Source organism: Eleginops maclovinus, chromosome 3 (genome assembly GCF_036324505.1).
Source record: "Eleginops maclovinus isolate JMC-PN-2008 ecotype Puerto Natales chromosome 3, JC_Emac_rtc_rv5, whole genome shotgun sequence".
In the NCBI taxonomy this organism is placed as follows: domain Eukaryota; kingdom Metazoa; phylum Chordata; class Actinopteri; order Perciformes; family Eleginopidae; genus Eleginops; species Eleginops maclovinus.
Genome location: NC_086351.1, coordinates 16,754,064 through 16,781,681, shown reverse-complemented (window position 1 = coordinate 16,781,681; position 27,618 = coordinate 16,754,064). Strand labels below are relative to the sequence as shown.

The 27,618-nt window shown below is 39.6% G+C and overlaps 1 protein-coding gene and 2 long non-coding RNA genes across 7 annotated transcripts in view; 2 read left to right on the top strand and 1 right to left on the bottom strand.

Moving 5' to 3' along the window:
* Positions 1–27,618, bottom strand: part of triob (trio Rho guanine nucleotide exchange factor b) — a 114,295-nt gene that overhangs the window by 79,098 nt on the left and 7,579 nt on the right. For all 5 annotated transcript variants that reach the window (XM_063878752.1, XM_063878755.1, XM_063878754.1 and 2 more), the window contains exon 2: positions 24,387–24,440. In XM_063878752.1, coding sequence (XP_063734822.1) covers positions 24,387–24,440 — 54 coding nt within the window. The remainder of the gene's footprint in view (positions 1–24,386; positions 24,441–27,618) is intronic.
* Positions 932–13,757, top strand: LOC134862384 (uncharacterized). The gene is made up of 3 exons (XR_010165503.1): positions 932–1,118; positions 3,500–3,582; positions 13,703–13,757. It is a non-coding gene; the product is annotated as an uncharacterized LOC134862384 (long non-coding RNA).
* On the top strand, positions 14,105–18,386 carry LOC134862383 (uncharacterized). Its single transcript, XR_010165502.1, has 2 exons — positions 14,105–14,240; positions 17,597–18,386. It is a non-coding gene; the product is annotated as an uncharacterized LOC134862383 (long non-coding RNA).

Below are 27,618 nucleotides of genomic sequence, written 5' to 3'. Positions count from 1 at the left end.
TGAGTTGGCTTGACAATGATGCTCTTGATTCCATGCACTAAGAAGAGCTTTACAACTATATTCAGGCAGTTGGTGAGTAATATGTCACTTTTTTTAAGGCTCATATCCATCCTATAAATATGTAAAATCCTATATTTGCCAAAAAACTGCGGAATGCTGCAAGGGATGCAGATCAAATATTTTTGCTCCTCTTGTCTTGTCGGGGGAAACTTGGGAGACAAATGGGAACACGTTGTTTCTCACACCAAGCAAAACTGCCACCATTGGCTAGCATACATAATTTAGCAGCAGAACCTACTTTTTAACTATATGTGAATGTAGAATGCAAACAGACACATAACAAGACGAGGCAACACAGATTCATCAAGCCATTTTGTCCATCTACTAGGCTTGGACCCTAAATCCTCAAATTCACATTGCTGTGCAGCACAGGCAGCACAACATGACAACACACAGAAAGTGTGCCAATCCATTTCCTTTTGCCCTCCTAACTCCAGGCTGGAACCACAATAGTGTGCAGATGTGGATACACTACTACACAAGAGATTTAGTTTGTGCCTTGAACCAAACGTTCGCACCACAGACTGAAAACATCCTGCATACTTCCTAAAGGGGATTACAGAATTGTTTCTAGAGGGCTTTAATGAGGTGTAATGGGGATGAATGCATCGGAATGGAAAAAACATGTAGAAACCCCTGACCAAAATGGTAACATTTCAGGGATAAACAAGCAATTTCTCCACCTTCAAGTATTAAAACCCTAACCCATAATCCCAAAATGAACACAACTGCATATTTGTGCCGTCTCTCAACACGTCAGAGCAGACAGCCTCAGTACATTGTGCCAATATATCTCCTTCCAATCCTTCAGACCGCAGGCTAGACGTTACATGGTACATCTGAAGCCTGGCACGGCCCACATGATACCAATCCTCTGGCTCATGACCTCAGATTCAAAGCAATTACAAGCTAGGCTGTGTGTGTAGTACAGCAGAACAAACCAGAGCCGCTACATTAGACTGCAGAAATAGTTCAGCACAATTCCCCTGGCTGTAGCACCGGCCGCCTCAGCCTGAACCTGATAACACGCATTCCAGCTGCCAGCGACGATAACTGTGGTAAGATTCAAAGGCAAACTCATAAATGTATTTTATTATGTTTAGCGACTGCTATTTACGAAGACTGTGAGTGCTTTTGATTGTGATGGATTTCAGATGGATCCCAAACTTTAGTCCTGGGTCAGAGCCCAGTATGTGAACCTCGCTAGAGTTTGAGTGAAAAGAGAGAACTGGGAGACATTTGTCACAAGGATTAGCCTGGTTGGGTTCACTTTGGCCTGACTTAGATGGTTTCAGAATATGGGAAAGTTTTGAGAAAAGCGCAGAAACAGAGGAAGTGTGAGAGAGGGATTGGTTTACTTTGCTCTTGTCTTGGCATTGTCTTTGACGAATATTTGTCCTTCAAATCTCACATAGAGCACGTTTCACGGACTGCCTTCTTTCATCTCCACAATAAAAAACATAAAATCTGACACGTCCTTACTCAAAACAATGCAGAAACACAAATTCACGCTTTTATAACCTCTAGGCTGGATTACTGCAACTCCCTTCTATCAAGCTGTCCCTCCGCATCCATTAAAATCCTTCAGCTGGTATAAAATGCTGCAGCCCATATACTAACTAAAACCAGGAAAATGGAGCACATCACTCCAATTTTAGCTGCTCTACACTGGGTACCGGTAAAGCACAGAATTTATTTTTAAATTATTCTTTTAAATACAAGGCACCAATGGTCAGGCACCTTCGTACCTAAAAGATTGTTTAATCCACTATTGCCCCACTACAACACTACGCTCCCATGGTACAGGTCTGTTAGTGGTGCCCAGAGTCCGTAATTTGCAAAGCTGCTCTTATTGTTGATACATTTAGTTTATATTTAGTTATACTTAGTTTATACTTAGTTATTGTAGTTTATATTTAGTAATATTTGATGTATATTTAGTGTATATTTAGTAGTTTAGTTACATTGAGTGTATATTTCTCCTTCCTTCTTTGTATTGAACTGTTGCACCTCAATTTCCCTCGGGATAAATAAAGCTTCTTGAATCTTGAATCTTAAAACAAGATCAGGAGTCAGAGCGTTCAGCTACCAAGCGCCCGTGCTCGTGAACCAACTTCCTGTTTTAATCAGAGAGGCACAGAGTGTTCAAACTTTTAAAAGTGCGTTGAAGACCTACATTTTTAACAAAGCCTTTGGTTAGAGCTGGCCTGTTTAATGTATTTTTATTGTCTTCTGTTGTTATCTTATTTTATTTGTATTTATTTAGTTTCATTTGTATTACAAACACTATCTTGTGTTCTCATTTTGTTGTAACTCCATCATTTACAATGTTGTTGTTTGTTTTTAATCTGTAAAGCCCACTTAGACAAATGTGTTTTGTGATATTGGGCTGAACAATTAAAGTTTGATTTATTGATTTGATGAGCCAGTGTGTGAGTCTATTGAGCCATACTGTAACTTTGGATATGGGAGCCTGTGTGTTCTGACCTGTGCTTCACCGTGCAGCAGTAAGACACCCTCTGCAGGGCTCTAGGAATAGTGCTACCTTGGAGGAAGTGGTGTGCCACTTTATCAGCTTTTTTTAGTGGAACCAAACAGAACCCAGACAGAAAACAGGGCACGAGCCACTGGAGATCGCAGAGGGAATTCACTTCAGCACGGCACAATGTTTCTATCTCACTCTGACAAAAGTACCATCAGTGTCTGTCAGGAAACCTCTGGCCCTGAATGTCTACCAACAATGGTTCAGAGTCTACAGCCAGAGTGATACCAGAGAGCTCTTCTTTTCTCTGGTTTTTATTTTCAACATGTTAGAAACAGTTCCGTTTCATAGAAGTGGTAAGATAGTCTGTCACTTTTTGTAGTTAAGAAAAGTCTACCTAATTACAAATAAAAACATCCTTATTACCTGGTCATTTGAAACCAGCCAATAACAGGTCATAAAAGGTGAAAAATAAAATACTGAGTGGTCTTGAACACTCAAACTAAGCTTTTTTAAACTGCTGACATTCACAGTTGAATGTTATTTGGCTATTTCAACTGAAACAAACAATTCAGCTTGCATCTCTGTAACCACAGTTTGATTATATCTTCTTACATCATCTACGCTGACATTGCATAGGTAAATGCCAGGTTTGGTCTCTATTTCTGCTTAATCCCTTTGTTTTAAGTTATATTTGATTTTCTTCACCCTCAAGTTGTTGCTGCAATTTGAGTCTTAAGCTTAGTTTATATGATGGGCTATTACAAGCAGGTTGCTAGTCACGTCCCCTGTGAGAGTATCAGCTCTTCTGTGTTGTCCTAGTGCAACAGTGTGATAATACAAACAATTTTGATCTCCATCTCTCTGCCTCCATTTATCAAATGTTCTACCCCTTATCCTATTTTTATTTTCCTAACTTTCACTCTCCTTTACACAGTGTTTTCATTCCTCCCTCAGATGCAAATGCATTTTCAGCAACCTCCACTCTACCCCAGTTCTGTGACCTTCAGCAGGAGCTGGCCAGGGGCCTGGGGACTGTGGTGAGCTCAACTTTCATCAGGTTTCTCATATTGTTGTTACAGTGTGGCTTACAGTAAAAATAACACTTTGCTCCTACCGCAACCCCGCGACCTGCATATCACCCGGAGCACAGCAAAAGAGGGTATGAATAAGTCATAACAAATGGGAAGGGTAGGAAACGAAAACGAATGTCATGGTCCGCTGTGCTTAAATGTTTAGTGTGGCGCCTTCAGATAAAGCAGTGCCGTCTCGCCACTGAAGAACTGTTCTTACATTCTTCATCCCGCTATGTTTTTTTTAACACTAAGCAGCCGTATGGTGTCTCTCTGCAGCTTCTATAACTGTTCATAGGTTTAAGGCTCTGAAATAGGCTGCACAAAAAAATCATGTCATAGTTTTCATTAGTAATGATCACAAGTGGATTTCTTCGAATAAGTTGTTTTTTCTACACAACAATGCAGCACTTAAATCTAGAGAATGTTTAACAATCAGTACAAAATAAATAATCAAAGTTATTGATCGTTCTGTTTTTATTAGCTATCAGCTAACCATTGCAGCAGAGACATGACCACTTCTTCAGTAACAAACTATCTGCCCGGACACAAAAGTGAGAATTGGAGACATGTCAAAAAGCACTGTTCTACTACTGTAAAATGAATTATGTACTCGGTACGTTTGATATGCATGTTTACTTGTTATGTTTCAATACATTACAATTAATACTTCCCTTTGCTCAAAGTCCACACAAGTCGATTATCGAATGCACAGCAGTTCAGTTCAAGGAGGAATGTTTTGGAATGTATAATTCCAAAGAAAGGAGTTGCATGTAAATTACAGGCAACTCCTTTCATTTCCGTGTCAACACTCACTAAATGTGAATTTCCATGGAATTACACATTCCAAAACATTCCTCCTTGAACTGAACTCTGGTGCATTCGATAATCGACTGATAATGCGGACTTTACTTGGAGAGGAGCTGGTATGGGGGGCAGTTGGTGATTCTTGTAAAACAGTTCTTTTTAATAAACTTCGGTTTTGCAAACTACGTTGTTGGTGCTCCGTGCTATGTGTAGGGACCCTAGTCATGCTACTGCAGAGGTTTGGTGCTATTTCGAGCAATGTTAGTGGTTAAAAAATGCCATTTTGGAAGCATTCTGCGCACTGCCCTGATCGAATGCACTGTAAGCCATTTTGGCTATTAGCGTTGCTCCCGGTTTTTCCAGGCAAGTTCAATACTGGTTGATGAATGAAAAATAAACTCTCTGGGGGGCTTACTTGATCAGTTTTCATGCAGAAAAGGACCCTGGGGTCAATTTTCGCCGGACTATCTCTTTAAGCACTGCAGAACCCAGACCGTGTTCCTGTTAGTGTGTATTTCCTGTCTGTCTTCTTCTGGTGATTTATCTGACGCCCAGCGCTCAGTATTCTAACATATTTTGCTTTCTCTTTCTTGATCCTCCTTAACAACAGTCAGTAAATCCATAACAGCGATCTGAACTACTGGATTAACAATGTGTCACATGCTCTGAATGGACCAATCAGAATCGAGTATTCAACTAAACCATGTAATAATTGAGAATAACAAATTTACTGATGCAAAACAAACATATCTTAGCCTAAATATATCTTATAAAAGCTCTCTGAATGAACAAGTCATCATACAGAGCAGAGAGGAAAGTTAGCTCTGTAAATCATGTCTTCACCATTCAGTAAAACACATCTAATTTACCCTGTATATAACTCTTTCAGTACCGTGCAAGCAGAAGCGGTACAATGCCTAGATAAACAACGGTCAGCAGTATTATGCAGATCAGTGAGAGTGGGCAATTGAAGGCTTTTTCTCAATGAGCTGTTTATGAGAAAAGTGAAGGACAGAATCAAAGCTGTTTCTATGCTGTATAACGCAGTACTGTCGTAGGCTCTCACAATACTTCACTACAACTCACCATACACATTTATGAAATGTCACTGCAAGTGCTGCAGCATGCCTGTGAAGTAGCAACAATGACATCCTTCAAAAAGACGAAACGCACACAGAAATACACACAACCTGGAGACAGCCCAGGGGTAAAAACACACTGCAAAAACAAGAAAGTGCTGTGTGTGTGCGGTTGTTAAATGTGTAATCTTGTTAAGGTTGTAATGAACCTTGACAGACAATACACATTGTATGCCTTCTTATTATACTGCTACAGCTGTTTCTTTATTTCATACCTCAGTGAGCCTGAATTAACAAAGCTCACCTCCGTGTTTCATTTACAAATCTGCTCTTTTCTCTTTGTTTATCATCTCATGTGACGTCCTTCCACCCTATCTGTCTCTCCCTCTTTCTCTGTATCCTCCCCTCCCTCTGTTGACTCTATTGACTTCTGACATACCTAGTGTCCCTCTAGGCCTCACTATTGGCAACCCTCTGTGTCACTTGCCAGTACTTAATGCTGCCTTTTTTTAATGGATGGAGGTTTTTATCCACACACTGCATCATGGCTGATTTGAAGAGATAAGAACATGTCAGTCGCTTATGTATGAATTCAGCACTATCGACAGGCACAAGCCTTTTCTGGAGCCAAAGGAGAAAAGGACTGAGGCAACGTCTCTTTGATTGGACGCAATTTTCTTATCGTCAAATTGCCACAACTACATTCAGAATTTAACAAGTTTCGAATAAAACAATTTATCCTGCTGTGCATAACTGTTTGGGTATGATCCCGCAACTAAGTTTGATGGTCATATTTCATTTAACAATTTTATCCAAAGCAACTTCCTATGCTTGTTATCGCTGTATAAGAAATGTTTCCATCCTTCCATGGTTACAGCCTTGTTACTGTAACTACATACTTTATGGGAATATTAAAATGCATAAACAAAGATTTTGTTTTATAGATTAAAATATATAATTATATCTTTATAGATATAATTTACTTTTGTTTGTCTTTGTCCACATCCTTTCTTTTTCAGTGGAATATCCCTTAAAAAAACACCTGTCAATCATCTTTTCGAGTCAGTGGAAGGTACTGTATGTTGTACCCTAAGTAGCGTTAATATAAAACTGTTTTATTGAATACAAAATGCATTTGATGTTACAGGTAGAAGAAACTACTTTTAAATATTACTTAAATTGGTAAGAATAGCAGTAAACACCTAAAGCCAACATTTTTACAGGAAATGTGTAATAACGTGAAAATGTAGTCTTGAGTAAAATGTAACATTAAATGAAATTTGACAGTAAAGTCGACTTAAGTGCCTTAAGTAAAAACACTTCCTAACTTGAAGTAGAGTCTACAGGAAATATACGTTGAAACATGTACTTGGGTTTCGTAAGTAAATCTTACTCCCAATTTTCTTTAGTGTACCGTTTATCAAGTTTTAATTTCCATAAACAGGGACAAGCAGGGCGAAAAAATGGATACGCTGGCTTTAACAGGGTCAAATCTTTCTTATTGAAATAGAAAACTGAAAATGTCCTCTAAAAGGACAAAAAATAACATCACAATTGAAAGCATTAGTGGAAAGATTGCACAGTCATCATCACAAGTAGGAACACAGACCCGTGACTTCATGTTTTGTCATAGATCTTAAGATGGTATTCTAAATTAAACTATATAGGAGAAGTATATATAATCTATAAATCCTCGCTCAGCTCGTTGTGATCTCATTTTGCAGTGCTGTCTCATGATAAATTGCACTATTTCTCTCAGCAGACAACTCTTTACACAATCTGCATGCATCAACCATGCAGGCATAGATTCTTGTTGATTAAGCATGGTAGGGTGAAAGAAGTAGTTTACTTTCTGCCCTGAGATTCAGGGCGGACGCTCGCTCTCCTGGTTGACTTGACGTCCTGGCTAGCAGGATGTAACTGCTCGGGGCTACAAACTGTTATGCAGAGCTTTTTTTAGGCCAAGTATGGACACAAGTATGGACTCAGTAAGCATAAATGTACAGTATGTCCCTCAAGTAATTTTTTTCTCTATTCATATCCTATTGCATCTAAATCAGTCTGTGTAGCACAGCACAACACGAGCACAATGACCCACATACTAATCGGAAAACAGGACACCTTAAGCGTGAGGTAGGATGGTAAAGTGTAAAGTGAAAATGATGTACATATACGTAGTGCTGTTCTGTAACCGCAACACTGCCGTGAAACGTCACCTGTTCCGTCAATCAGACACTTACACTGACATATGCATTATGCACCAGTTTATACTAAGTTAAGAATATACAATAATTCTTTAGTCCAAGATATTATGTCTCACAATGATACAGCACGCCGACATTGCCAGACTCAAATATCTTGAAAATACTGTTAACAAATGTTATGTCAAAATGATTAAGGCAACTTGCTCTATCACATAAGAAGAGCAGTCACAGCTCAGCCTCAGCAACATTGACTAACAGCAACTTTACACATTCTCTCATAAAACCGCACAGAAATTGCAACAAAGTTCAATCAAAAATGTAAACCTCACAGACACAACCCACAGAAAATCAAGCACAGTATTGTTTTACAGTAAGGCTTTTGTATTTGTTTGCATTATGTTGTGAAGTGTTCCTGTTAAGTTGTCCCCTTGGAAAGACAGAGACTATGGACACTATCGTTTTTAACTGCAGTGCCAAGTTTGTGTGCCATGGTTACTGATGAACTGCTGTTCAATACCATCATTCAGCAACTTTGAACCGGTCTCATTCATTTCACCATCATCGATATCAGGTCATATGGTCAGTTTTATAACGTCTTTCTCTCTAGAATCTACAGTTAATAAAGACATTATGTTATTTGTAATAACCTTCACCTTTTTTGAAGAATATTTATTAGAAAAAGGAAGACAATACCAGTGCATAAGTTAAAATCAATACAAAATAATGTAACACCTAACTTAAATCTTAAATATCAGCACAAACAAAACACTTTGATGTCTACTGACATTCCAGATCATTACTATGAGGTTCACAAAATTCAGCTGTAAACATGTTTTACCGCTAGTACATACTTAGACAAGAATCAAAACAATAGAGAACACTCTACCTGAGAGTCTGATCAGGGTTTTTCCAGCCTGGGCGTACTGCCAGCTGTGGTTATCCAGCACTGCCATAGTAAACCAAAACCAGCACCAAACCTTCCCTATCAATCCTACACTACACCCTACACAGGTCTACGGTTATCCCCCTACCAGAGCTAGCTTTCTGACCGTCCCGTTGTTGTATGGCAACTGAACAACGCCCCTGCCACCCACTGAGCTGCAGAAAGCCAAGGGTCCTGCCAGCTCCTTTTGGCCTCCACCAACCGGTTTTTCAATGCTGTGTCCCCCCCATGTCACTAACCCCTCCCCAAAACAAGATTTATTAACAAGTGCTGCTCTGCATTAAACAGTTTCTCCCATGTGTGCCAGGCCGAACAGTTGCCATTGGTGGATTTGAGGGTGAAAGAGGCTGATGATGATTGGTTGTTATCTCTACTCTGACTAATGCTGTTGGTCACTCTGACTTTTAGACGGGGGCACATAAGGATCGTTGATGTAAATAAAGACCACCTTAACATCTTTAAAACGGGTTATCAACAGCTTTGTGAGTTTTAATTTACCTATACTTTATAAAACATACATTGAAAATTCACAAATGCATTCATCTTGTTTTCTTTGAATATGAAACGAAAGCCTTGAATATACAGCCCCGGAAGAAATTAAGAGACCAACTAAGCATTATCATTTTCTCTTGTATTATTATTTATAGGTATGTATTTGAGTTAAATTATTATTATTTTTTTCCATTGCATTTTATAAACTACTGACATGTTTTCTGTGTTGGAATTCAACAGACACTGGATTAGCTGCCATACAGGTAGAGATAAAGATTTAAGAACAATTTGGAGTGGTCTCTTAATTTTTTCTGGAGCTGTATGACATCATTTTTTCAGAAGTTTATCAACCGGAGTTTTTGATGCAAAACTAATATCAAAGAAAGCATTTTTTTTTTTTTTTTTAAACAGGCACACTACAGTAATCATGTGTTAAGTTGTCCTGACGTCAGTAAACCTTAAAACCACCTAAACAACAGCTCCATCTGTGTGTAAATTCATTGAGACCAAATTATGTTTTCCCCCTTTGAAGGCATTGGCTAAAAAGTGATTAAAATACTCATTCTTACCAACTTTCATAAACTGACAGCTTGACTGCAAGCCAATATCTTCTGGACTCAGGGAACAAAACAAAGAGCTCATTCACTGTTCACTCCGAAAGCAAAATTAAGCTTCTTTGTTGTCTCTCAATGGAAAAGTCAAGGGGGATTACCATTACTTTCCACATTGTGAGGAAAGCTCCGATAAGCTCCATAAATAGGTTTACAAGACATGGAGCTCAAAAGCAGGTCCAGAAAAAGTCATGATCTAGCTACTTTAAAGCTCCTTTGAATAACATGCATCAGCACTGAGATAATAACGCTGCAACACATTATGAGCAGGCCTTTCTGACAAAACACTTCCATAGACATTCACATTTGATATAGTTTGCCCTCTTAAGCTCTTTTCTGGGACAACATACCGACTCTGTTAGCTGTCTGACATGGCTCCATAGTCAGTCGACCTTTCCTGTCCCTGAGAAAGCCCATGTAGTGGAAACGGAACAACATGGTCAGACTGGCCATGTTCAGGGTCACAGATAACAATCAAAAGTGGACAAAGGCTTGGGTTTTATCTTCCTCTTCAAGAATTTAGATCCAGTAGTTATCAAAGCACAAAGGCTAACTTCGTAGCTGTGTTCATGTTTTGTCTTGATGTGTGAGCGCTGACAGCCTTTTCTTGTCTCTGGGAGTTGAAAGTGAGGTCTGCACTGCTGTAGCGGGCCAGGTCACATATCTGAATGATCCTGTTGGAATAAATAACTGAGGGGGATTGTCACCTCTCAGATAGAGGCATTGGGTTGGCTGAGGGGGGGGGGAGGAAGTCAGCTGATGAGTGACTGTGTAGTAGGTCAGGTCTTTGCAGATGAAGATGACTTGTTTGTTGATTTTGTCGCGTCTTTATTCCTTCACTCCAAGGCATGTTGACCTTTATCTGCTTTCTGTAATATGTAAAGTCTTATAATAGGGATTCATCTGGGGACAGTGATAATATTTTCATTGGCCTCCAGAGAAGCCTGTCTCTATGACCTCCAAACAGTATCTAACTGTTGCATTGTGCACTGTTACTGTAGCAGAGAGAGTAGACCAGGAGAGAAGAAGTAGTGAGTGTGAGAGGGATCAACACTAGCCCTTTTCAATGATGTGCTCCCATGTGCATCTGTCTGCTTGTAAGCCCACAACACTATACAGAGCAATCTCACTGGTCAGCCAGCTGAGTCGCATCAACACATCAATGAAGTGGAGAGGAGGGCGCTTTGTACGGCTTGGGAAACACTATTCATCAGCTTCCTCCACCCGAACCCTGCTCCGATTGTCCCGCCACGCAACAAAACCAAGCCAATAAACCAGTGCACCAAATTATACTTGACAGGCAGGGAGCAGACGGGAGAGAGAGTGTCTGTGGTATACTGTATTAAGAAGGAAAAAAAAGGCAGAGAAGGAAAACAGGAAGGAGAGAAAGTGCTTGAGACAAAACCAATTCAGTTGTTCTTCATTCATTTCTGACAGTTATGGCCCAAAGCAGATGGGACTTAAACTGAGGATATCAGTCTGTGGGGGAGAGATGAAGGGAATATATGTCTCCATCTACCTGTTTTTAAAAGCACTTTCAATGTTGCAGAAGATGCCATACAGGGTGTTTGAAATACATGTACAGCTCCAGAAAAAATTAAGAGACCACTCTAAATGTTTCTTAAATCTTTATCTCTACATTATGGCAGTCATTCCAGTGTCTGTTGAATTCCAACACAGAAAAATGTTGTCAGTAGTACAATAATTAGAGAAAATGATAATGCTGAAGTGGTCTCTCTGTTCTTTTTTCTGAGGCTGTATCTTGACAATATGCTGTCTGCTTATAAGATGGACAAAGCAAAGGTATGCTGCCTCAGCATTACGTGCCTCTGTGCCACAAATAAGACAAAAAGAAAGAGATTTAAAAGTTAAAGAGTTAAATACTTATGCATGTCACCCCCCTATCTATACACTGATAAAAAAGCAACAACACAGGACACACGTGTGACAGAAGCGCCCCTTCATTAAAAACAAACCAATGCCATTTTGTATGGAAAGTTTTTATGTTTTGAGTGTTAGCGGTGATCATTTTAATCCAAATGCTTTTGTGTACATAGAGCTAGTGGGTGGGAATATGCACTGATTCAGATTTTATTTTTACATGCATTTCCAAATGTAACTTTAAAGTTGTGCAACATTTGGAAGCATTCCAAATAGAGAGGGAGAGCAAGTAAAGTAGACAATGCTGGAGATAAATATAGTGCACCCAACGCCATACACAGCAAAAGGAGAAAATACAGCATATTCACAGTATCCTAAGTTTGTTCCTGCTTGCGAGAAAATTTGAAAGACCACCACCCCATTTCACAGCAGAACTGGCAGGTCATTCAAGCCATGACCTCAGCTGACAGCAGCAATAACAGCTGAGCTCCGATAATAGGATTACTGACTCTTACAAACCTTAGGGAAGATGTTTAAAATGAACACATGATTAAGAGCATTAACACAAGTGTTATGATGCTGCTGGAATTTCCATTTTCAAACATTAGCCACAGTAACCCAACAATATGTTCAACTGAAAGAAGTCAGGGATGTTTAAAATGACCTAGAAATGACTTGCCTGTAGTTGATTGAATAAAAAGGAAAGAAAAACGAAACCTAAACCTAATGAAGTAAATGAGCGCAATAGTAAAACAAAATGCTCAGATCTGTAATGAATGACTAACAGTTTTGAAGATAATCAAACGTGTCTTTTCGTCCAAACAAATCCAGCCAACACACCAAAACTATAATGCGTCTTCAATGTGAAATATTGTTTGTGTCTGTGTGCACCTGCAGGGCTTCCAGCTTGCCAAAAGCAGGACAGTTCCTGTTTACAAGCTCAGCAGTCAGGGCCAGTTCCCAGAGGGATACTCACAAAAACATACACAAAAACACACACAAATGCACACAACTATGGTAGTTTTGTATATTTAAGTTTATGTTTCTCCTCTTCTGGCTCCTCCTGCTCAAGTTTTCTTCTACAAACTGTTCCTTTGAAATCCTTCTTCCATCCCTCCCATATTCTGACATTGTCTTTATCCATGTCTTCCGCTTTAATCCTTTGGTTTCTAACCCCATTCTTGCCCTCCCTGACACTCTTCTCCAGTAATTTCCTCGCCTCCCTCCCCTCATCTCTCTTCTCTACCTGTCTCTCCATGCCTCCATACCTCTGTGGATAGATTTTCACTAGACTTGACCTCAACAAAGACAATGTCCTGTTGAGTACACACACAGCAGACAGAGAACTACAGGCCATGGCTCCACGGCCTTACTCCAAGCCAGGGGCCGGCTGGTAGATCCCACGGCTCTCCACTATTATTACGGCCCTCAAAACAACTGGGTTATGCAAACAGGGAGCCACAGGACTTTCGGACGGAACATCTGACTTACATGCATGGATACACAAATGCCCGCATGCACAAACACCACGCCAGAGTGGCCAGGGGTCACTAAGGGAAGCAAAAAGGGTTAAATGTTTTAACATAACACCGCTGAATTATTATTCCACTGAAACCATACTTGCTTTGGAGAATGGCCTAATGTAAAACATTCTATTTCATGTGTACAAAATGATGGTTTGCAGTGCCAAAAGTAATACATAAAGAAATAAATAGGCAGCGCTAATTTGTGGGAGTATGTTTGCAACTTGCCAGTTGATTTACAGTAGTTTTTTTTTCAAAGGGAAATACTTTACACCAATTTAGACAGCTTAACAGCTCTAAATCTAATCTCATGTAGTTATTTTCCTATTTTCACAAGTGTCTCAGTTTTAACCATCCTCCATGTGTATAAGGGTGGAGACTGAGGGTTGAAAACCACAGAGAAACAGATAGAGGTGAGAAAAATAAGAATTTGGGACAGGAATAGAGAAAAAGAGAGCAACAAACTTCAGACTGGTTTGTGTCTGCTCCCAATTTGGGATGCTCTCTTCAAGCCATTTAATTGTAGGTCTTTCTTTTATGACTTTAGGGCCTGAACTTGAAGCAAACAACACAGAACCACATCTGAATCCAGACTCCACCCCAACGGTACAACATACCATACACAGTAATGTTATTCTGAGAAGAGAGAAAGTGAGAGAGATATTTACAACTCCCTGCACTCTTTGTCTAAAACAGTAGGGGTCACTGCATACTCTTATCCGTAAAACCGTCATATGAATGCATTCCCATAAACATTATGTACGTAGTATCTGTGACATTATCCAAGGGTTTCTGAAGAGATATTTTGCACTTCTGTCAGTTCAGGAAATATTCTCCAATTCTCCTCCTCTTTAAGCCCAAGTATCTATTTTAAATGTTATAAAACATCACTATGACACTGACCACATGGCATAAATATACAATAGCAGGACATATTGTAGGGAAAGCTGTGAGGAGTCACAATAGAGTGGTGCAGGAACGAGTCCTAAAACCTGGAAGTGAGTTAGCATTTTACCACTTCCGGTTCCCTCGTCTCAGAGTCAATGGGATTCTCCGTAAGATTTTGGAAAAAATCTGGAAATAAGGTCTGTGGTTGACACACATTTAAGAGACGGATCACGTTTTAATCTACGACATTAAATACATCTGCAGTGACACCCCCCACTGGTGATTTTTGAAGAGTTTACATGTCTGAAAAGCGATGGTTGTTAACAAGTGGCTGAATAGGACTACAGAAGTTGTCGAGGACATTGTACGTTATGCTAAACTCTTTTTGTCATCTTTGTCAAACGATATAAGACTAGTAATTGACACAGCCATGACTTCTAGTTAAATTCAGTGTGGCTAAAAGGAAAAGCTTTGTTAAAATATGCAAGCGCCAAAGTCAGTTGAAACGATCTTAAGTTGGCGTGACGTTGAAGTTGTGCGACCCTGCTGTACTTCTCTGTAGTTCGTTTATAGCATAACGTTAGCATTTTGCTTCTGGCGATTACATTTATGATTCGAAAAATATAAAAGTAGGATAGACATGTGGAGATTATCCGGCTGAACAAAACGTGCATTTATCAAACAGGGTCGTTTTCCACAGATCTTATTTTTTACAATATTCCAAAATCCTATGGCATTGCTTTTGTTGAGGGAACCCATGCACAGCTTACTTCATGGTCGGCCTAAAAAATAAGTCATCCCTGCACCGCTCTATGTCTGTCATGTCCCATTAGCTTTAGCATTAGCTGCAATATTTGAATCCTGGAAATCAAAATACACTATTTTACCATGTCAACTCATTAATAATCTGACATTTTAATGCATCAACATCCATGACAAACATCTGAGAGGGAAATAAACCGCGCTTATTTTTTGAGAAATAATGCCGTTACATTATCTTTAACTCTTCATCCAAAATAGCAGAACAAAAGACAAGCAATATGAATCCAAATGAAAATAGCATTGCCAACATTCCTGACCCTCATATTGCCATCATCCAGCTGCACATATATCCATATTGACAGGCTGCTTAAATATTAAATGCTTATGGGTCACTAAACTTTTATTCACGGCCAAGAAGCCCATCTCTCACTGTCAGCACAAGGAAAGGGTTCAGGGTGTCAATGGGATGGGGAAAGAAAAGTGGATTATTTTCTCATTTAATCAACCTCAGGGCCCAGGATGCACTTCTTGCGTTAGAGGGCTAGAATAGCAAACAGTTTGTTTAATGCAGAACTTAAAACAACGCTGGCACTTAGTCATTAGCAGTGACGTGGGATATTAAGATTAACTTTATCTTAAAAAACACCTTATTTAAGGATCAAGGAAACGGGACATCACATAGAGCTGCTGCGTATCTTATGAGGTATGAACTGCATACCTGATGAGTAAAGCTACTCAAGCGTTGAGAGAATAACAAGTGTACTCAACGGTTTACAATGTGAAATGACACAGGACCAGACAAATGTAATATTCTCTCTCTGACACAGTATTTTCTTCTTGCCATGTACATCTCTTCTTAATCCTGATTTAAATAGGCCTAACTTGACCACAAATCTCAAGCCACACATCCAGAGAGTGGGCCAAAACATCATGCTATGAGCCAGCCATGTATAAGTTCCAACAGTCGAATTAACACATAATTAACTAACCGAGAACAACGTGCCAACGTGTGAAGTGAAGGTTATGAAGTGCGAGAAAAAGAAGCTTGGAAACAAAAGGTTATTCTTTACAAAGAGTGTTTCACTTTAAGCCTCTTCAGGTAACTGTTCTCATTAATTCAAACACATGTTGTACATTATGGGAAACAAACAAGCAGTGATACATTTATATTTTAAAATACCAAGACCCTCTAAATTATTTCTTTCAAAACTCTGATTAATAAAAAAGATGTGATCTTCCTTTATCTGAATCAATGGCAAATTACAGCCAAACAATTAATAGAAAAACTGAAAATGACTCATGATGAAATGGTAAAATTTGAGATGAAATGCAACCTTTGATTCTGCGTGGTCAGATTAAATGTGCATTGGAATTATATTACATGAAGAACAAAAACTGAGGATTTGGGAGTTTTATTAGTTTAAAACATATTACTTATGATTTTTTTTTAAATAACTACTTTGTCTCAGATGCAGAGCCACAAAAAAATTATATTATAAAACTGTGATGTCAGAAATTACATCTGGAGGTATTTCAGAGATAAAGGTTCAGGTTAGCTTTTATAATTAAATTCTTTAACATGATTAACACTACAGTATTTGATTAAAGAAATATCATCAACAAATTGCAAAGGACCACAATGACTCAATTACAGGAAGTTCTTCCTAGTACTTTTCTGAATCATTATATAAAAACTACAATGTGATTTTGGAATAGAGAAATGCAATTCATAATAAATAAAATGCACCATACCTCAGTCTTCCCTACTAGTGCTACTTTGAAACAAGATTTTAGCATTGTTATCATCCATCAGCATCCTTCAAGTGCCACTGAAATATTTCCAAATCTAAAAGTTAAGAACAGCAACAATCAATAAAATAAAACATCTAATGTCCTTTATGTTGAGAACCACTGGCAGTGTGATGCTACACAAAGCTAATCATAGCTCTTCTGTTTTCTCGAGTGGTGCTGGTTACCCCCCACCCCCGATGTAAACACAAACGTTTGCAGGAGGAGAAGAGAGACCACATGACTCCCATGCATTCATTAGTTTGCTCGAAGACCAAAAATAGGGAGTTGTGATGCTGTGGAGAGGCAGCTCTAAGAATAGAGCAGAGTTTAGAGAGGAGCCAAATCCTGTCATAGGACAATATAGGTTGCATCTATGTGAGGAACGCATTATCATGTCGCAGGTAGAGATGCAACACGAGACACATTAATGCCTTTTCAAATCCACACGCAAACACACCTGAGTCCAAATGTGTCCCTGCGTCACCGTTGGTGTGTGACTTTGACCCCTGTTTTATAAATAATTTAGCCTAACAAATCATTTAATACTTACAAGGTCCAGCAGACAGGATCTAGATGGACATGTCTTCAGCTTTATTCTGCCTGCTCTGCACTCAAACCAGTCACCTCACCAATAAAGCTGGCAGCATGACAGCACAGGTGTCTCTCCGTCCACATGAGCTTCCAAAGGATGAGGGCTGGTGTACCTCACCCTCTAAGAAAGCTGTTTGCAAGAATTACAGTCTATACCCCTCCGTTTTAGTCCATCAACAACACTGCAAGAAAACAACTAAGGTGCAAATAGCATAAGATGCAACCATTTGTCAGTGACACAATCTTGCCTGTAATATAAAATCAGTTTTCAATTGAGAATTGTTTATGAAAATTATTATCCAAATCATCACTGTTTACGCACATATGTCGATCTTTTCACTCATCTTTCCCCATTTTGTCTTTTAAATGAATGAATATAATTCATTTCGGTATAATTTCTTCCTTACAGTGGCAAATCCGTCAGAAGCAGCGGATCCGTCCATGGAAGAGGAGGGAGACTGCATCATTGTGATATTCCCCTGTCCCTGGAGCGGCCGAGCATCCTTTATATCCCTTGAGTCAAGGAGTGACCAGCACGCACACACAACAAACCCCCCCCCCCCCCTTCCCCCCATCCTCCTTTACCCTGCATGCCTGGCCCCTCCCCCGTTGGCCATATCTTATGAGCTATTGGCTGATGTGCAGGGGAGAGGTTGATGGCGATTGGATGGGTGATGGAGCGAAACCTGGCTTTACTATGCATCAGTGCTCTCCAGGAAAATACCAGGGTCGGAGAGAGAGGACAAAGATGACGATGTGGGAAATAGAAATGATATGGGGGTGGGAGGGGGAGGGGGAGGGAGGTAATGGAAGAAGAGAGAGAGAGAGAGAGGGGTATATAAAAGAGTAAAAAGACAAGATGAAATGCTGGTCACGTATAATTTATCCTCACGCTGATATGATCATCCTTATTACTATCATTAACATTCTTGCTGATATAGAAAACTAATAAATTATGTCAAAAGGGAGGAGGAACAACCTGTCTCGATTTCAGTGCCCATTAGAATACAACATGGTGTGTTTGTTTGTTTTGAATTGTACTGGTGCTGATATGCCACTGAAGGAAGTGTGCACATAAAGTCTTATCCTAGATTATGTCACTTTAAGTATTTATTTTGCAGTGTGTATTGTGTCATTTGATGTCTTTGATTAATGAAGACGGTATCAATAAAGCAATTTCCTACTTTACCTTTTTTGAATATATTTTGCCATGGTTTCATCATCTATCAAAGACATTGCAGAGATAAATAATTGCAGTATCTTGAGTCAAAGCTTGTATCTGAATCCTATTTTTAAATCTTATTTTAATCAATATCATTTTAAATCGGGACATTCTGACAAAATGACACGGTTTTTCATTCAGTAATTAATCACTCCTATAAAAAAGTCCAAACCTTCCTATATGATATCCCGTTCAAAGCTGTGTCCAAACATCATTATTCGATTAAATAAATAGATCATTAAAACATGTTGGATATTTTAAATCAGTTAATTGTTAAAGGTTTTCAAAATGCTCCATTGAAATGAACCTGGAGGAAGTTTTCAGATTTTTCTCCATCAACTCTTTTTGGATTCAATCTCTTTTTTATTTGCAGCCAGAAAACATTTAACAAAACAAATATCATCATGTTGATATCCTGTGACAGGAGGATGCAAGCTGTGCTCTTTCTAAAACTAACACAGCCAGCCTTCCACAGCATGATCCAATTAGGGATGTCTGCACAAACACACACAAACATACATACACACAAACTAGGCAAAAGGCACATACAGAGGTCAGGATGCACGCATCCACGTGCACATGTGAGGAAATGGCATGCACAGAGACACACCGAGGTGCATACAAACATGACTCAAACACACTCGGTCCAGCTGTCTGTGTAAGACACAACAGGACGTCTAACTGGCTCTTCTCTCTTTCATCCCATCCACTGCACATCTCACACAGAACTATGAGTTGTAAGCTGTGATCACATTCTCTTCAGATACTGATGGTCAGAACAACATGCCTCCATGCATATTAGTGTTGCTACTTTTAATAATTAGATGACAGCACCTTGTCTAATAGTTTTCTTTGTTAGGAGAACATTAAGTTATGGAAATGAATAAGGAAATGTAGCTTTCATTTTAGCTGCATACCGTATATGGGTCAACTCATTTCTTTCCTCAATCATACCTGCTTTTTACTGTTGTTTCAAGCTTTTATTGCACCCATGTTGCTCATTGTGCATTTCACTGCCTACATGTTTTTACATATGGCTTCATTCCAAATTATCAAATTAAAAATAGATGTGTAAATGCCCTACCAAGATATAACAGGACTGAGGAAAAGAGAGAGCAAGTGAGAGATAAAAGAGAGATGGTACCACTTTACAATAAGACTACCCTTATAAAGGGTTTACAAATAGTTTGTAATTAATTAATTAATTAGGTTGTGAACACTTTATAAATCATTAATAAGCTTTTATAAGACAAGAGATAAACAGGGCAACAGTGGCCGGTTGCTTGCTTGTAAGCCTACATTTATCTGTACTGCTAAACTCATAAATAAACGGTCATAAAGAGAGGCCAAGAAACATCAAGATGGAGGGGAGAATCAACTCAGTGAACAACAGATACCAAGGATGTTGGCTGATGAAGAAGCTGAAGTAAGCTAGGTAGCCAATATAAGGCTAAGTCATCTTTCCAAATAGTGAGCCTGTGTTGATGTAGGACAACTATGTTAGAACTGGTTCATCAATGGTTCTTGATGATTAATAAAGTGTTTACAACCTAATCAATAACCTAATTATAAACCCTTTATGTATCCTTTATATGGGTAGTCTTATTGTAAAGTGGTATCAGAAAGATTTACAAACAGTAGAGGAAAATGGAAAGAGAGAGAGAGTAAATAAAATTCACCAAAACACACACTTACGACCACATCCACAAACACACCATATAGAGTTTTGTATTCCCCATCCTGGCCTCTGCAGGGGACAACAACCCAAAAAAAAATCAAATGAACTCCAGAGAAAACCACTTCCTCCACTGCTTAGAAGTGTGTTTGTGTAAGCATGCTTGTTTGTGTGTTCTGTGTGTGTGTGTGTGTGTGTGTGTGTGTGTGTGTGTGTGTGTGTGTGTGTGTGTGTGTGTGAGCATGCCTGCCTGCTTGTCTACCCGCAGTGCACATGGTTAGCATTCAAAGCCCAATTCAATAGGAACCACACAGTGCGCTCAGTATGGGTAGAGATGAGAGATTGAGTTCACAGCTGAATTAAGCTGAACAAAAACATATGGGGAAGAGGAGATGAGCGAAAAGGGGGGATGAAAAGAGGAAAGGAGAGGAAATAGGACAGAGGAAAGGAGAGGAAACGGCAGGAGATGAGAGGAGAGTGCTCTCCATCCTCCACTCGCTCTCTCTCTCTGTCCATATTGAAATATTCATCTTCTTTCGACCAGCAAAACAAGGACCAAATCGTTCTGATCCAATTTACTGCACTACGCATGCTATATTTTATCAGCGCAGCAAGAGATCAGAATCATACTGACAGGCAGATTATCTTGGACTGAGAGCAAGAGGATATCTGGGGAACAGTCCAACTACTCTAAACACGCTTAGTCTTTAAATCCATATGTAGGCCAAAAGTGTTTTTGGGACACTGGGATTTGGGGGTTAAGTGCCTTCTATGAAATCTATCCAAATCCATCCAGATTATCATTTTTTTGTTTCATTTTCCCTGTATGGAACACATGTTATGAATAAATGGAGTGTAAAACAGTCTGATTGCATCTCATATCTAGTCCAGGTTTAGTAATGCATATTTCCCATGGATAATACACTGGGTTAAGTGATGCAGTGTTCTGATAACCCATAACTAAAAAAAGGTAAAAATAACTCTAAAAAATATATGGTTTGAGTAAAAGGTTAAAACACGGTCTAGAGACACTGGTCCAAACATTGCTCAGTATTTATAAGGCTGCAAGTAACCATAGAAACAAGAATGAGGCTTTATGCAACATCAATGGATTAATAAAAACTGATTTGAAATAATCACTTAGGAAGTGCCACTTTGCAAAATATTGTGTGATCTTCTACATTTATAAAGCTTTGTCTTCCAGTTATAAAAATAAAACAAGTCTATGCCAAAACAAACAGGAAAAAGCCTTCTGTGGGCTTGTCAAATACTCTGAAAGGATACAAAAACAAATCTAAGCCCAGCACATTTCATGGAGGCAAGACCAAAAGTCACAACAATGTGCATGAGCAGAATCAGCTCAAAAGGCATACATGATGGGTGGGAGGAGACAAACAAATAATAAATAGATACCTTCCCACTTACAGATTGAAATAGAGAGATAATATGTATATATATTTCAATTGTTAGTCATTCTTGCTGACAGGGTACAGTCCTCCACCAACGTAGATACACACACATATTTAGACAAACCACACATGTGCTTCTTTCACACAAAGACCAATATACATGTTTGGTGTCAGCCTACAGCACACTTCTAGATTATACTATAATGTGCCATATCAGCTATAAGTAAGTTAAAGATGCATTAGCATTACTTTTTTTCCCCAAGAGGAATTTGCACACCTATAATTTCACGTTACAGTGCAACAGAATGCTTCAGGCAATTGGCTTAATCGACACTTAATTCAACAGAAAGTTAATGTTGTAGAGTAATTGAAAATGAACAATAAACAGGAAAAGGACAGGTCGGAAATCAGCCATAAATGGAAAGTACAATCTGATGACTGATTCACGGTCAGCAGCTTTTATGCCCCATGTCAATATAAATACACAACTGCAACTTTAACTGTTGTGAGTTGTCCTTAGGGAGGAGCTTCAAGAGTTGTGGGAAAAAGGCCTTTGCACAGGATTTGGCTGGCCTGTCCTAATCATTACCTATTACCACCCATTCAAATGTAAGAATAATAGGCAAAGTGGTCAATTGAACACACTCCTGTAAAATGTTCATCCCTGAATGACCAAATAAAGTGGTGCAGGAACGAGTCCTAAAACCCGGAAGAGAGTTAGCATTCACCACTTCCGGTTCCCTCGTTTCAGAGTCAATGGGATTCTCTGTAGGATTTTGGAAAAAAGCTGGAAATAAGGTATGTGGTTGACACAAATTTAAGAGACGGATCACGTTTTGTTCTACAACATTAAATCCACCAGGAGTGATCACACTGGTGATTTTTGAAGAGTTTACATGTCTGAAAAGCGATGGTTGTTAACAAGTGGCTGAATAGGACTACAGAAGTTGTCGAGGACATTGTACGTTATGCTAAACTCCTTTTGTCATCTTTGTCAAACGATATCAGACTGGTAATTGAAACAGCCATGACTTCTAGTTAAATTCAGTGTGGCTAAAAGGAAAAGCTTTGTTAAAATATGCAAGCGCCAAAGTCAGTTGAAACGATCTTAAGTTGGCGTGACGTTGAAGTTGTGCGACCCTGCTGTACTCGTCTGTAGTTCGTTTATAGCATAACGTTTTGCTTCTGGCGATTACATTTATGATTTGAAAATGATAAAAGTAGGGTAGACGTGGAGATTATCCGGCTGAACAAAAGGTGTATTTATCAAACAGGGTCGTTTTCCACAGATCTTATTTTTTACAATCTTCCAAAATCTTATGGAGGAATCGCATTGCTTTTTTGTCGAGGGAACCCATGCACAGCTTACTTACTCACAGAGCTAAATGCAACACAAACCTGATGTCGTTTGAAAGATCACAACAATTCATGCGTCCCATCTATCCAGGACACTCTCCTCTTGCTTCAGTCTTCCCGTGCAACGCTATCCAAAAATACATCTTTAAAGTCATATTTTGTGTTCACTGTGGATATTACAACAACGACGCTTGCTGCCACTGCATGCCAACTCTCCTGACACAGATTACACCAAGCCCTTCAATTTGAATCAGACTTTCTTTGGAAGAGCTCCAAGCGCTTACGACATGTTTTAGTCCAGGAGAGATTAAAACAGAATAATCTATGGCCATGGAATCAGGCCCACATTAATTAGAGATAATCTGTGTGCACGCCCTAATAAGAGCCACTTAACTTTCCTGTTATACCCAAAAACACCCTGGAGAGTGACTTGGTGTATTTTTAGTATGTAGGTCCTGGGGGTGTTGGGGATGTGAACCAACAAGGTCATGGCTGCTTGTTGACACCACAGAGGAGGTTGAGTCTAATGGGATTCAACACAGTAGGGGTTTGATGGAACACACCATTTCACTCAGAGTAGGCATGGCAAGTGGTGTTCCTGATGTTCCAGCTCTTCCTCTTACTCACATAAATTCAGCAGTGGCAAACCATGTCTCTCACAACTGGACCTTCTGTAGACACATACACCCCCCTGATTCGAAAATGTGGTAGTCCTAGTCAGATGGATGTCACGGAGGCAGTCACAGTCTTATAATGTCCATCTTTTTACTGAATGGTCATCTTGAAAAGGGTACTAACAACAATTCCGCAACAACATCATCTTCACCTGTTGCCATTTCAACGTAAAATAAACTACGTAAATCACTAGGTGAATTGCTACGTAGCACTTAGATAGATCCTCTGTCTCGAGCCAGTGAACTAACGGGTCTTCTCAAACACCCTGGAACCGTGGGAAAGTCTGAAAGAATACGCCCATTGGCTACAATTCAATATATGATTGGTTGATCAAATTGTCAATCAAAACGTACGCTTTCATTCAGTTTAAAGGCCGGGGCATTCTATCAACAATATGGAATACCCTGGTTGAAGGATATTCTTCCCAGAGACCCAGAAAAATATCTGATTGGTTGAATTTTTTTTCTAACACAAAACCACTCAAATGGTTCTTGCATGGACCGAGAAAGACAAAATCAACATAACACTTAAATATTACAGATCAACAACACAGATATGAATTTTATTTATTCATTTTATTTAAATGTTATTAGATTTTATTTGTATAATTAATTAGATTTTTTCAGAATTCAGAAAGTACAGAATTGAAGCAAAGCTATCTCACCCTTGATGAGATAGCTTTGCTTCAATTCTGGAGATTGGAGAGCGTTTTGACCATAATCCTTGTTTTTTTTTGCTACAGTTTCTACAACATTTTATGGAGCTCTTGAGCTTCCCTAAACATGAAAATCCTTAGTTCCCACTTTGCTCAGGAATTGTATGTTGATATTGGATGAATAGAATGAAGTGCAATGAGACGTACCTGAGGTCTGACCTGGGCCATCCAGTTTGGATTCACATTTTGGAAGAGAGCAATCTGAAAAAAAGAAAAAGGGAGATTAGAGAAAGTATCTTTGATAAAGGAAATACATAATGAAAGGACCGTCATGTGATCCACTAGAGCCGTACCACAACATTCACCGTGTGTTAGTGTCAGAAGTTAGAGCTTTGTGATTACACAGTACAAATGAGAGAGTGAGCAATTATGGCGCAGCTCTTTGATCTGAGAATCTGGATAGTCCCTCGCTGGGGTTACCAGCATATGAAAAGCTGCATGCAGGTGCGCACACACATAATGCAAATATGCTGTATAAATTAGCCGGTGGAAATATACTGTAAACTCCAAATGTTTAGATATAGACTATACTGTTCTTCGTCTTGCTCTTCATATCTCTCCTTTACCATATGCACCCCCGAATTCAGTAACATACACACACCATATACAGACTCATGCGTGACGTTTATAACACCAGCTGATAAGCGGATGAATCATTTGAAGACACAAAGCACAGTAGATATCTCTAATGCCTGACAAATTATCTTCAAGATGATGAAATGGTAGGACTATTCAACCAGACCTGTTGAAAAAAGATAAAGCAGAGCAGATTGTCTGGTACTTGCTATTCCAAGCTCACCTGAGCTGCAATGCTGGTTCTCACTGATTTCAGCATCACAAGCAAAGCAAGATGTACTGTTAGAGCCATTTTTTTGTGTTGATTCTAAATTAAATATTTTGTAATTAATGTAGGTCTTAATATATTCTTTCAATGTATGACCTTTTATTAAATTAAATATTCTAAGAATAATTTGAATTTATTGTGATCAGCTGTTATATAAGGAAGGGGTGGGACTGAGCGTCGGAAACGGGGAATCAGTGCAGTCTTTGACCTCACGTTACACTTATAGTTTTGTTTATTTGTTATCCAATTTTGTGGAAAAAGAAAAATAATCAGCCAAAGGCAGGCAAAGAAATCAGCGCCTGCAGAGCTTTATTTGTACGTGCGAGTCAAGAAGCGGAACCCTGTTAATGTGGCACAGTTTTAAAACATCCTACAAGAATGTGCCACGACATGTATTCATTAAAAGCAGCTATTTATTATGGACGTGCTGCAAATCCACAGCTTCCATACATAAATAAACAAGATAACAGAGAGGCAAGGAATAGAGAACGGGCAGCTGAGCGCTTCTATGCTCGGACTTCTCCTGGCTGGCTTTCTGAAAAGAACAGTCTGGCATATGCTGTTGCCTAACAAGGATTACAGTAGGCACCCGTTTCATTTTATACAGTGTAGTATGGATTAATAGTTTGTTCTCTTAAATGTGTATGAAGTCACAAACTTAACCCTAAATAGAAGTTCAGTCACACTGGAAAGATGGTTCACTGAACACTGGAAATGGTGGACTACATATTGTCTGGAGAATTCATGGTGAGCATATGCTGCCAGGCAGGGATTAGGTGGCAACCTGCTAACAGGACAGGAGGGAGTGTGGAAGATAGATCCTGGACTAAATATGATGACAGCTAAAAACACTGGGTTGAAGAAAAGGTGATCAAGACAGAGCTGAAGTGTTCTTTTCCCCCACCCCGGGCCGTGAGGTGATGAAAAACAGAACATGTTCCTTTAGTTTCAATACATGTTTATCATAGGGAAATTAGTGTTCATAGGAGAGAAACAGCGGAATGCCACTTTAAGGAGAATGATTTGGAAGGATGTTAAAACCTGGTACAGAGAGGAGAAAATGAGTAGGGGCGCTTTTGAAGATGAAATATCAGGTTGATTGACTTGTCTCCAACGTAAAAACATTCAGTGTTAAATGGACAACACGTTTTTAGCCACAGATTGATGCGTACATGCTAAAGCAGCCAAATAAACAACACTTAGCCGCAAACGGCACAGCAGAATTTCTTCTGATACAGTACCAATGTCACTCTGGGTACTTTTGCAAGCCAACACAGTAGGATGGGATGTTAAGTTTGATCCTCAACCCATTTTATCTGAAGCCAGAGAGGCCAAGCGGAGGTTTAGCCCTCCTAAGCCAGAGGAGCACTGGGCTGGCACTGTTCACGCGACAGGGATCAGAGCCTGCTCCTGTCTTCAAAGCCAAGGGAATGTTAAAGTGTGTGTGTTTTTGTGAGAGAGAGCAACTACACAGTTCCTGTTGGACAGACTGAGCACAGCTGTTGACAGAAGACAAGCAGTCTCAGGCTCACACATGTTTACACACACACACACACACACACACACACACACACACACACACACACACACACACACACACACACACACACACACACACACACACACACACACACACACACACACACACACACACACACACACACACACACACACACACACACACACACACACACACACACACACACACACACACACACACACACACACACACACACACACACACACACACACACACACACACACACACACACACACACACACACACACACACACACACACAAACAGCCATAAGTAATGTCTGGTACCTGGAGTTGCAAGGATAATGATGGACATGTGCATGGATGCCGAGACAATATATATTATTGAAAGTTATTGCTACACTATCAGGTTTTAAAAATAATGCACAACTGAAAGAGCAGTCGAGAGAACCCTTTCTTTTTCCAACTGGTTTACCAACTGACTTCATGGATAAAAGGATAATACACATCTTGACAAAGTCTTGACTTACTGACACTGCACCTTTCTCTAAAGAGGAAGTTCTTAAAAACTGTGAGTGTCAGAACTCACTGGGGGTGGGGTGGGGGGGGGGGGGGGGATCATAAGTTTGTGGCTGCTTTTTTCAAAAAGGAGGCACAACAAATCGTGGGAGGCTTGGGACTTCAGATACCGGAGCCAGATGCTTTCTTGATTTAAGCTGTAGGGAAAGGGTGAGGAGATAGGGCAGTGTGAGTTGGAAACATCTGCTAAAGCGGCATAAGGACAGAGGAGAAAGGTCAAGGAAGGAAGGATTAGGAACGAGGCTGAAATGGTCACCAGCTATACTAAAAACTATTTGGATTATACTAGTGAACTTAAAAAGGTCCCCACTTATGCAAAATGCACTTTTTGATGTCTTTTATACATGCAACGTCCCGGCCACGTCCCAACCTATCATCTGCAATACAGTCGCGAGCGGAATCCCCTCCGCAGCACCTCTGTCTGTCTGTGTATTCAGCAGGATGTCTGCAGGAGGGA